Consider the following 11,455-nt stretch of genomic DNA (forward strand, 5'->3'; position numbering starts at 1 on the left):
GAAGCAAAAAGTCCAGCATTCCCAGGCTACCAGCTCCCAGAATGTACCTGTTCTGTCAGGGCTCAAAGGCAGCTACTCCACCAGCCCCTTTGTGAGTCCAAATGCATAAGGTATGTCCAAGTCCCATTTGTTCAGGACCATGGAATCAACGCTGGGGAATACTGACTGCTGGTCAAAGCAGCTGTCTATTTCCTCACAGGAAGAAAAATGAGGCAGAAGGGCCTTTCACAACCAGCTGGAGCTTAGTGCAAGAGAGAACTGCCACTGCCAAGCTGGACTCGACTGGTGACTCTGAGCTTCCAAGGAGAGGGCAGTGCCACAAAATCTCCTCAAGGGGGAATGTAACCACTCACAAACACTGTCCAAGCAAGGGTGGGAGGATGCTGCCAGAGCCTGCCATTCTGATGCAATATGCCAGGCTAAAGCCCACACAGGGATCAGATTATTTCAGGAGCATTACTTCTCTCAGCTGTCAGTTCCAGCTCCCTGGAACTGGGAGGGATGAAGAACAAGACAGCTTTAAGACACTCAAGGGCTCCGTTGTCCTCAGGCACTCTGGGGACCTGCCTTTTCCTGACTTCCCTTCTGTCCTCTTCAAATCAATCCCCTCCCAGCGGACACTTTACCTTCAAGGTACTGCAGCAAGGAAGGGATCTGGGCCATCCAGGGAATCCCCACCGCTCTGTGAATTGCCCTGTGAAGGGTCTTCAGCAGCTGCAGGGCAACAGCTCCATGGCCACCTCCTTCATAAGGAGAGCAAGCAAGCACCTGGAAGAGGGAAGGAGAGAGAATTAGAGCTCCAGCCTGACAGAGGAACAGCAGTTTGTCTGAGAAAGGAGAGGGGCTTTGCAGGTGCCATGGCAGGCAGCACACAGCAGAACTGCTTCTCTTTTTGCACTGCCTCCCTGAGGAATGGCGCGTCCTTGCTATTCGAGAGGTCCACACTGGGAATGCCCAGGCAGTCCTTGGAGGGCAAGACGCCCTCCAGCAGGCTTGTTCCTCCCTGAAGGCTGCAAGCATCTGCCTTGAAAGCAGTCTCCATCCGGAGCTCTCCCCCTTTCCCTTGGTCAGGAAAACTCTGCCCCGAGGAGTCCCCAACTACTCACCAGGAGACGTACCAGCAGAGCCTGGGGAGTTGGCAGTTTGGCTGGAAAGAGAAAGAAAGATCCATTTCAGCAGGCCAAGTCCCACACAAGATGATCACCCGTCCATCCCAGGCAAAGCCTCCAGGACAGGACTGAAGGGGCCTGATAATCTGCTGATAAATTTGCCTTCCCCCAGCTTTTCCCATCTTAGGGTATCCATGCAATTAACGTGCCGAAAGGAAGGTAACTCCCCAGCACTGCCAGCAAGGAGTCCTCCATTTTACAGGGAGAATGCTGAGAAATGAAGAGCAAAGCATTTTCTCTGGGAAATGCAGAGGAAATTTCCACAAAGGAAATACAGGGCAGGACTCCCTGTCACCTAGCAGAAGGGCAAGGCTGTGCTGTTCACTCTTCCCAGCCTCCCAGTTGGGTCTGCCAGGGGACAGAGACACACACAGGCTCAGCCTGTCCACCTGACAGAGCAGGACAGAATACTTTGGAAGTTTCTCTCTTTTACCGCGTTCTTGGTAGCACAGGTAATTGGGTTCCTCCTTCTCTTCTGCTCTCTCCTGTCTCTCCACGAGCTCCCTGAGGCAGCGGGAGAGTGGGACCAGAGTGCCAGTGTACTGAGCTGGCACTACGAACTGGAGGAGCCTTGGCCATAGGAGCTGCAGAGCAAAATACAGCAATTCAGCACGTCATTCTTTCCATCCCTTCAACTCCTGTTTTCATAGTGGCTGTCCTCTGTGGCTATGACCCAGCCCCTCCACTGTTAGCCCTCTCCAGGGCATTACTTCATGTCTCTCCCACCCTTTCTCTTCTGTCTCTCTTCCTTCTAGTCCACTGTCCTAATCCTCACTTGAGCCCATCTCTTGGACTGTTATTCACAAGGCTTCATTTCCCCTCTCCTCCGACAAGACATTCTGGTAGCCCCGTGCTCGGAAGAGCTTGTCAGCAGGGAGGGGGAGGGCTAGAAGAAGGTATCCTCAAGGCAAGGAGTAGCACCAGGTGGTGGGATGACTTACTCTTGTCATGCCGCTTGCTGAGACGTCCAGGGTGTCGAGGACATGTAAGCAGAGAGTTTGAAGCGCGGTCTCTGCCACTGCTTCCCTCTCAGAGAGGTTTCCTGTCTCCTGCAAGACACAAGTTTGAAAACACTCCCATCAGCTACTGTTTCTTCAGGAAGAGGCTAGAGGCTTCAGTAGGAGACTTGGCTTTTGCTTTGGGAGCACAGGTCACCTGAGGTAAGACAATGGGAAATCCTATAGTAGGGGTCACATCCTGGACTGCAAGGAAAACTACACAGAATGCAGAGAGAGCAACTGCCTGTTTGCAATTACCCAACCAATGGGGGTAAATGGTTTATTCGCGACAGCAGATGCTCAATGGCCCGAGCTCTGTTTTAATGACACCAAAGAAACGCTCTTCAGAGGAGTTCTGCTCAATTCCTGCACTGAAAGGAGAGCAGAACTGGCCCCAAGGACAAGGAAGAGGAGGTGGGAGTTCTTGACACGCTTCTCCTTACAAATGCAGCCTTCAGGAGCCTCACAGCAAATGACTGAACAAGAGGAAAGGCACAGCCAAAGCCAAGAGTTTCACCAAGTCCTTGTTCTGGTGAGCCACCTACAAGGAGTCATTCCCTGTGGACCTGGCTGGCAACACCTAAGAAAGAGGTGCCTGTGGTCCCTTTGTTTCCAGAAAGCACACAGGGCCCGAAAGCACTGCATGGAGGGCAGGACAGGTTTGGACAGAAATATGGAGGACAAGGAAAGAACTGGAGAGCTTTTCCGGCTTGTCCTGCTTAGCCCACAATTTCTGTCTTTTGCTGATCATCCATCAGCAGTTCAGAAAAGACTTGTCCACCTTTGTATCCTGCTGAGAATCCACTTTTCCAGGGTGGCTTTTGCCAAGCAGTTTTGCTGAAATCCCTGGCAGCACCACTGCTCTTTTCTTACTCTCCCACGGTGCCTCCCATTGCATGACATGGTGGTGTAGCACCACAGCCGCACCCTTGACAGCAACAGAGAGACCCACGATTCAAGTCGGTTGGGATGCTGATGAGGTCATGGCACCAGGCACTCAAGGGCTGCTGCTTGGGGGCCTCCACATTTTCAGGGAAGCTCAGTGCAGTAGTCAGTGGACAAAAGGCACAAAACAAAGCCCCAAATGTCACATTCTCCTCTTACCAGTCTGCTGGTGGCCCGACTGAACTCCCTGAAAACATAGGCCACCAGACCCCAGGCCGAACAGTTCTCGACACCAGAGCTGAACAGTTCCTTGATGAAACCAAGAACAGCCACCTTCACCTGCCGGGGAGGAGATTGCAAACAAGAGTAACCATGAGTCCTTCTCTCCGAAGCAGGAAACATATGCCTAGGCTAGATCCAAACTGCGTAGGGAAATGCTTCCCCTGTCACTCATCAGGCTACCATCCCTTCCCCAGCCACCTCACCTTACTCCGGTGGTCTCCAAAGACAGTTTCCACTGCCTTGACAACCAGGAACATGTTCTTTCTTATCGCCATTGCTGAAAGGAAGTACAGGTACGTTGAGGCAGAGCCCACCCCTCCAAAAGAGCACTGTCAAAATGTCTCTGCTTTCTCATGGACAGCTAGACAGAAAGCACGGGGCCAAAATCTGACTTCAGGGGAAGCAGCAGAAGCCAGGAGCAACAGGGACTGCCTAACACAGAGAGTTAGAAAAATGGGATCCACACTGGAATTCACTACTCTTTATGCTCGGAGTGTTACTGAGCTTCAGCTGTCACCCCTGACGAAGCGTGGTCAATAACTATCCAGACAGACTGCTCGGCTGGGTTTGATACGGTTGGAGACTACAATTCATTTGGGTAACATAGTCTTTGTAAGCACCCACGCATTTCTGTGCTTCACCCTTTCTCAGCTGAAACATGGTAAGGTGCTTGGTCCACACTAAGCGTGTGCCCTCCATGGATTTTGACAAGGCTGCTGGCCTGTTTCTCAGAGCTGAAGGGGACTCGGGCGACTTCTGAGATACCTCAGGGAGTGTGCACTTCTTGTGCACTCAGGTTGCAGAGGAGTCTGGTCTACCACAGCCCAACTGCACAGCCTGAACACCTCCTCTGATCAGGCTCTGGCAGTTCATGGCTTCAGCTCTTGGCTGTTTCTGCTCGTAGTCCCTCAGCCAAAGTACATCATTCCTCCTATTTTCTTCCTAGTGTTACTTACAGTCACAATGAACAAAGAATCTCAGCAGAGACAGGGCTGCTATTCTAGAAGCCTCGTTCTCAGCCTCCAGTTGTGAGTACAGAAACTCCATGGTCTCCTCAGGGAAGCTTCGGGCTGGAGGGAAGAAATGATGTTCTAGGTTAACAATCAAGCTCTTCTCCCATTGCAGAGCTTTGCAGGAGAGTTTCAAAGAAACCACAGCCAAATTCTGTTTTCTCCTTACCTAGTAGCAGCATGCAGTGGCACAGCTCTGTTTTATGGCCAATGCGGTGCTTCTTGGTCACATCCGAGAGCTGTGGGAATGAGGTACGTTTTAGGATCAGTCTTGAGAGAGACTGAAAAGAATCGCTCCTATGAGGTCTTGTCTCCCTGGGGACTCACAGGGAAAGATGCCATTCAAGAAGGACAGTGCTCTGTCCTCTCAAAGCTGTCTTCTGCTTCCCCCCCACCCTTCTGTCTCTCTGGAACTCTACGGAGAGGCCAGAGATGAGCTTGTGCTCTGACAGACAGCTTCTAGATCCTGGAGTCAGAGATGAACACCTTCCTGAGCGTCTTGTCAGCTCCACTCTAACGCTCCAGAGGGAGTTTGAGCCTACGACAGGGGACCCACAGCCAAAACAAAGGCTACGCCCTAGAGGCAAGAGCAACCTTTGAGTTCCAGTCAGTTCCGCAGCAGCAAAAGGCCGTTAGGATACAAGGGCTGGCTGGGATTCCAAGGCTCAGCTTCAGCTCTCTGGGCTCCAGATTCCTCCTGCTCTCTGCCCGAGCAGGAAACTCCTTTGTGAACTGAGCTGTCCCTGGAACCAGGCAAAGCAGCCCTGGAAAAGTCCGTGGGCACCTGGCCGGAATGGGGGCCTCAACAGCTGTATGGACCTGACTGCAAGGTATGAGAAAAGCCCAAAGGAGGGAAACTCTGCCCTGCCACCCCATGGGTCTTTCCTGCCAACCAGAGGCAGACCTGCTAACCCAGAGGGAAGTGCAAGATGTTCAGCCCCTGCTTACCTGGTTGTGCACAACAATGCAGATGATAAAAACTCTTTCCCTGGGGATAAAGGGCTCAGTTTTCTCCACAGCTTCCAAGAAATGCCTGAGACGCTACAAGAAAAAGTGAAAACGAGAGGGTGGCTTGTGAGTGAGAGCAGCTCATTAACACAGGACAGCATGCCTCCACAGTTGGCTGTTCTCTGCCCTGAAAAAACAGGCAGTATCAAGCCTCCCCCTCCATCTGTGTGCGACTGTCTTGGCTTCTTCTCTAACAGGTTCCCAGCTCCTCCAGGAACTCCCACAGCTCCCTGATCCCAGCACACACTCACCCTGACCCATGCAGCCACATCGTATCTTGCCAGACACCTCACCTTGGTCACGTGAAAACCATCTTGGACCTCTTCATACTGGTCCAAGAGCCAGCAGAGCTGGTCGCACACATGCCCTTGATACTCTTCCTGATGAAGGAGGAGGCCCATCATAGCTGCCACAGCCCTGATGATGTCCTCCTTGAGCTGCACACAAGGAAGACAGAAGACCTTTGTTTGCTCCGACTGAAGCTCTGCTCTAGGAGGCAGCATCCCCCAGACACAAACTTCCCCCTTCCCAAAGACGGCCATTTCCCAGCTTCCTCTGGAGGAAACGGTCTTGCTCGAGAAGAGAGAGAACATTTCCCCTCTTCTAAACCCAAGACCCTTGGGGCTCAAAGGCCACTGGAATTTGGCTGGTTCCCAGCGGCGGTTCTCCAGACCCGGCCTGGCCTCACTAGTTCATCGCGAGGCTGCAAAGTGGGACTCCAGGCACACTGCCTGTTGGCCCACAGCATTTCCACACTGTCGAGCTGCAGCAGGCTCCCAGCTCTAGACAACGCCTCAACGACCTGCTTCCTCCCTGGAAAGCACTTCTCCTGACGTGACACCACTGTTCCCCAGAAAGACAGGTGAACTCCAGCATTGCAGCTGCTGCTGCTAAAGGGCCACAAAGGCAGCCAGTCTCACCTCCTTCTCTTCACAGTCCAGCCAGTTTCTGACCACGTAGCAGAAGAAAGGGTATGTCTTCTCACAAAGCTGGGCTTCCCCTATTCGAGGGAAGGAGCACTTTGCCCAGTCTTGGAAGTAAACAGTCACCCCTTTCGACCACGTTTCCAGAACTGCATGAAAGATGGGGAGAAAGGTCACTCTGTCAAGTATGTCCCAGAGAGAAGAGTTTGCATTATCACTCCAGCCTGTCTCAAACTGCCGTCCCATGCTCATCAGCACTTAGCTCCAGAGCAGTTTTGGGTTCTGGGGCAGGCGTGAAATGTTTGAAAATGCCTTCCTTGAAATGCTAAGCTGTTTCTCTCCTCCCTCTTCTCCTCCTTGTTCCTGCTAGTCCTTTTTCCCCCCTCCAAGATTAGCTGTTGAGTAGTAAAATTAGCTGAGTAGTAAAACTCCAACAACTCCATTCCCTTCCTGGCCACAGCCATCTCCTGAGCTTTAGACATTCTTTTATGTTGTACAGACTGTTTGGAGCTTTAAAGGGCTGGAGCTCCCTAGAGGTTCAGAACCTGCAGTAGCAGCTTGAGAGAGAAGAGACTTGGGTGCCGACTGCCGCTCACTAACTTCCCCTTCCCTCTGCATCCCAGTGCAGCCCTGGCACTAGAGGTGGACACTTACCAGCACAGAAGGCTTGCTTCATCCTGCTGCTCTGTACTCGCCCCAGCATGGTGTACATGACATTCCAGGTCATTTCCAGAAACGGGATGCAGCTCAGTGCTGCAGAGAAGGGCAGAGGGAAAGCAAACAACCTGCTGTCAGGAAAGCTGTTCAGCAAGGGTGCCCTTCCCCGAGGGATGGGAGCAGGGAAGCCCTTCAGGGTGGGACTGGAAGCAGAGTGGAGCAGAACTCCGCTAGGCTGGGTCTTCCCACGGTCCCATCCTTAGGGCACTTAGCTCAGGGGACAAAGCCACCACTTCCGACTGCTCCCAGGCAGCAAAAGATGTGGAAGCCATAACCCTGTAGCCCTCCCATATTCCAACAACCGAAACCCTTCTCCCGCTGCTCAAAGAAGCCAGCACCAAAGCATGCAGCCCAAGTTGCCGTACCATAGCTCGTGGCCAGTTTGCTGAGGGTTATAAAAACAAATTCCTGAGGGATATCCTCCACAGGCTTCAGATGACGCTGTAGCTCTTCCATGACTTGTAGGAAGTGAGAGCGGGCCAGGGAGACCAGGATGTCACTTGCTGCTCTTTGCACGACATCCGTTACACCCTACAAAAGGACCATGAAGGAAAACCATCAACACAGGAAAGACTGAGGCAGCGGGGCAGATGGAACTAGCCAACGATGGCTGTATGACTTCAGCTCTACATTTCCATGTTGAAGGGAAGAGTGAGAGAAACGTCATCTCTCCAGAGAGATCCATCAGTGATAAATATTCCCTGCCTTGTTTGGCTGCCACCGCTTTGCCCCTTTGTGAAAGGTAAGCAGTTCAGCAGTCCTAAACTTGTTGGTCAAGAAAGAGTTTGACCATTTGCCCTTCTGTGCTACTGCTGCCTCTCCCTTCCCTTTGTGACAGCGGGAGAATAGGAACAGAGAAGCTCCCAGAAGGCTCCAGCAACGAACACGCTCCACACAGAAGGCCAGATGGAATATTGGGTACAGCAGGGAAGGGACTGGCACTTCGCCATGCCTCTTCCTCAAAGCAGGATGACTACCTAAGAACGGTAATCCAATGGCCAACCGTGTGGAAGCAGGCTGAGTTTCTGCCTCCCTGCCTGGAGCCTTTCCCTTCAGCACAGACATGCTTGTTACAGCAGTCGTGGGCCTGCTTGCCTCAGCTGCAGCCAAAGGCCCAGTGCCACTTTACACAGGGCAGCTACTTCAGAGGTTGCACCTGCTCAAGAGCTTGGCTGGATATGGCCCTTTCCCTCAAGGAGTCAGCTGCCCTGAGGAAGAGTCTCCCATAGTGGGATCTGGGGACTGTCATTGGTTCTTAAGGCAAAGGGGAGATCTTTGGTGTCATGCTATAGCTTTCCAGACAACAGGGCTCTAGGCAGGATGCTTTGACTAGTTTCGAAGAGAACAAGCTTGCCACTCTCAAATCCCTTGAAGCCAATGTTATTAATTGGCTTAACAGATCTCTCTCCAAATGGTCGCCATCTTCCTGGAGGATTCTCCCCAGTTCCTGGTAAATTTCTACCCGATTACCCTGAGGACAAATCAGAACAGGGAACATCTGAACTTCTTTCTCCTTGATGACCAGGATGTCGTAGAGCACTTGGTCCGTACAGCCTTCCCAAACGGCATCATGCAGACAGCTCCATTTCGAGGATCTAGTCCTAGAAAGTAGCTGAGTGACCAGCCTCACAAGGAAGTGTTTCGCCAAACGGAGGATCCACCCATTGCTCTGGTAAGGATCTCCCCAACTTCACAGCTCCCTCCACTCTGCTGGATATTCTGCAACCACACAGTTGCTGCCCCAAAGAGCTCATAGCTCCTCTAGACCAAACAAAGTGCCGGGGGCAAAAGGAATACACGGGACAATGGCATTTCCAGACTTCCTTGGTAGGGCCTGACTCACAGGCTTCCCCCGGCTCCTTAGGGAAGTTCCTGGGGTAACTTTTGTGGATCATACCGGGAGATCTGCCTTCCCTGCACAGATTGGTTCTCAAATTATGTTTATGTTTCACTGTCTTTGAGAAGTCGACAAAGATCAAAGCATGGTCGGAGCCGCAGACAGCAGCCCAGACAGAGAGGTGGCCGGGGGCTTAGGGTGGGTGTAGGACTACTGCTGCGCTCAGGAAGTTTTCAGAGAATATGTCGACAAAAGGAGGAAGCCTGGGGAGAGCAAATGACCAGAAGGTTGGCCGTGTCCTCTACTGCACTCCTGCCTTCTGTGAGAAAGGATGATGTGCAGTAGCATTGTCTCCTAATGACTGGCAAAAATTGCATTTCTGTGATGCGGTGTTTGCAGGAGAGTGCATTTACCATGTGGCAAGAGCACATCCCCTGGTGCCTGAGCCAGGCACGTTCGGAATCCAAGTGCTTGAATTCAGGCGGAATCCACTGAAACTGCCACTCCCTTACCTCATTTTCCTGCAGTTGGCACAGAAAGGAGACCACAGAGCCAGGCAAGGTGTTGGTGGCTGCAGGAGGAGACTCTGCATCCACGCCTCCATCCTCAGGCTCCTCAGGTCTCACCCGGGAAGCTCTTTTAGTCAAGCGACCTGGAAGGAAACAAGCTGAGGATTACCTGCCCTCAGGTACTAGCATCAGGCAGGGTCAAACGGCTCCCCAGCCTTCAGGGAAATTCCTCCCCTCACTGCTAACACCAGAAGACCAGCTGGTTTGCAGCAGGTGCCTCTATTACCCAGCCAAAGGTGGGCGTATTGGAGCCACCAGATTCAGGCAGGCAGGCCTGACGTCTGGTAGATGGCATCAAAGTTGTCTGCAGTGTGCCGAGGAGACACAGCAGAAAAACGACTCTGCCTTGGTTGCTTCCTTTCCCTTCCCTCCGAGGGATTTTGTGGATGAGTTCCTTGGGTGAGAAGTTCACAGCAGGAGGATCCAGGTCGAGATCAGGCATTTAGAAATCGAGCAGAGGACAGCCCCGAACGGGAGGAGCTCTGTGGGCCTGCCATAAAGAACTGAGGAGTGGCCCTTACCCCACCACAATCGTAATCTCTTCATCTCAGAAGGAATTCCTTCCGGACAGCAGTGCTCGCTCCAGCTACCTCCTCACAGGTGAAGGAGCAAGCCACTGAAGACCCCACCTCCCCAGACGCCCGGGCGGGCAGCCAAGGCCATTGTGACACCCCCGCGTCCCACGCACACCTCACAGACGTCTGCTGACCGCTGCGGGCTGGTGTCCCAGGCAGTCCCTCCCTTGGGGGATGGCACCAGAGGTGGGCACGGGCTCAGGAGCAGGCTCCTTGCCCTCCCACAAAGCCACTTTTCCCCATCTCGCTCAGTCACTCGTTCGTGGGTCTTACTTCTGGAGTGGTCAGGAGTATGGACGGTATCTGCGCGTCTTCTCACACCTCCTTTTCTGTTCAATTGGCATTTTCCAGCGACCGGAGATGGAGTGGTCACCTGGGCTGATGGGCTCTTTTCTTTCTTTCTTTTCTGCCATGATGTCGATGCCCTCAGAAAAAGAGGCTTATGCCATACCCTGGAGATAGAGTATTTCTCAATAGATTACAAGAAGACAACCTTATGTGACTGTAATTTTCATATGACAGTGAATAAAGATAAAATTGTAAACATATTTTCTGGAAAATTTCTTTTTCTGTGTATGGAAATACATTTTTGTGCATATTTCCAATCAAATGTAAAAAAAAAAGTAACAGCATTCTATTATTGTTGCCTAAAGCTTTTTTCCAGTTAGTGTGCATTTCAATTAATATATTTTAAATGTACAAGTATTACAGATAGCAATGTTAAAATATAAAAATTGATTTTTGAGTTACAAGCAACTTCCATTTAGATCCACATATTAAAATGTTTAAAAAATATCAATTAAAGAAATCTTAAATTATTCTTCTCATCAGCCAACTCCTGGGAATTCATTAGCCAGGAACTTTCAGACATCCCCCCCACCCAAATGTTTAATCACAGAACTGTATTCACAATTCTCATTTTGCTCACATGGTAAGACAGTGGCTTCTTGTTTATTCACTGTTCCTGTGACAAAAATCTAATATAGCATGTACAAGAACATCAGATACTTAGACTAACAGAAAATCAAACCACTAATCATAGTTGTTAATTGCTATTGCTAATAAGCAGTCACAGTGGCGCTGGGGTAGCACGTGTAGTGGAGGCTAAATGCAATAATACCTCGTTTTGATGTTGTTCTCTTCTACGAAAGCACTTGGAGCAGATTAAGACATTTCTCGTCCTATTTTGTTTATTGAGTGGGCCCTGATACTGGGGAGAAGCTGCCGTGAAGCAGACCTAGTAGTCAGCTTCCTTAGAGAAGGCGTCTTGTCCTGTATTTGAGGGCTTCCGGTACGTTTTGACAGACAGTAGTGAGTGACGGGTTTCCTTTGGACCCCCCGGGGAGCAGAAAGTTCTGCCGGGAAGGCAAAATGTTTCTTGCGGCTGGGTTGGAAGAAGCTGGCTGCTGATGCAAGGCAGTGACAATTCTGGGGTCGCGGGAAGTTCTGAAAAGACGGTCGTTCCCTTTTCTAGAAGGCTAT

At 51.4% G+C, this 11,455-nt stretch overlaps 1 protein-coding gene and 1 long non-coding RNA gene across 2 annotated transcripts; both read right to left on the minus strand.

Annotated features, from left to right (window-relative positions):
* Nucleotides 1-472: 472 nt before the first annotated feature.
* On the minus strand, nt 473-3,605 carry LOC135326464 (maestro heat-like repeat-containing protein family member 2B). The gene is made up of 7 exons (XM_064504333.1): nt 3,538-3,605; nt 3,272-3,391; nt 2,111-2,218; nt 1,603-1,753; nt 1,107-1,147; nt 627-768; nt 473-492 (listed from the first exon to the last, which is right to left on the minus strand). The coding sequence occupies exons 1-7, from the start codon at nt 3,589-3,591 to the stop codon at nt 473-475; spliced, it is 636 nt and encodes a 211-aa protein (XP_064360403.1). The 5' UTR covers nt 3,592-3,605.
* A 914-nt stretch (nt 3,606-4,519) lies between these two features.
* Nucleotides 4,520-5,712, minus strand: LOC135326440 (uncharacterized). The gene is made up of 3 exons (XR_010386830.1): nt 5,646-5,712; nt 5,293-5,385; nt 4,520-4,583 (listed from the first exon to the last, which is right to left on the minus strand). It is a non-coding gene; the product is annotated as an uncharacterized LOC135326440 (long non-coding RNA).
* Nucleotides 5,713-11,455: the final 5,743 nt, after the last annotated feature.

This window comes from Dromaius novaehollandiae, unplaced genomic scaffold (assembly GCF_036370855.1).
Source record: "Dromaius novaehollandiae isolate bDroNov1 unplaced genomic scaffold, bDroNov1.hap1 HAP1_SCAFFOLD_64, whole genome shotgun sequence".
NCBI lineage: Eukaryota > Metazoa > Chordata > Aves > Casuariiformes > Dromaiidae > Dromaius > Dromaius novaehollandiae.

Excerpts from the sequence above, each read along its gene's own strand:
- LOC135326464 (XM_064504333.1), bottom strand. The coding sequence starts at position 3,591 with ATGTTCCTGGTTGTCAAGGCAGTGGAAACTGTCTTTGGAGACCACCGG. Across the intron at positions 3,392-3,537 it reads TTGGAGACCACCGGAGTAAG|GTGAAGGTGGCTGTTCTTGG; the intron begins GTGAGGTGGCTG and ends CCTCCCCGGCAG. Across the intron at positions 1,148-1,602 it reads CCTGTGCTACCAAGAACGCG|CCAAACTGCCAACTCCCCAG; the intron begins GTAAAAGAGAGA and ends TTCTCTTTCCAG.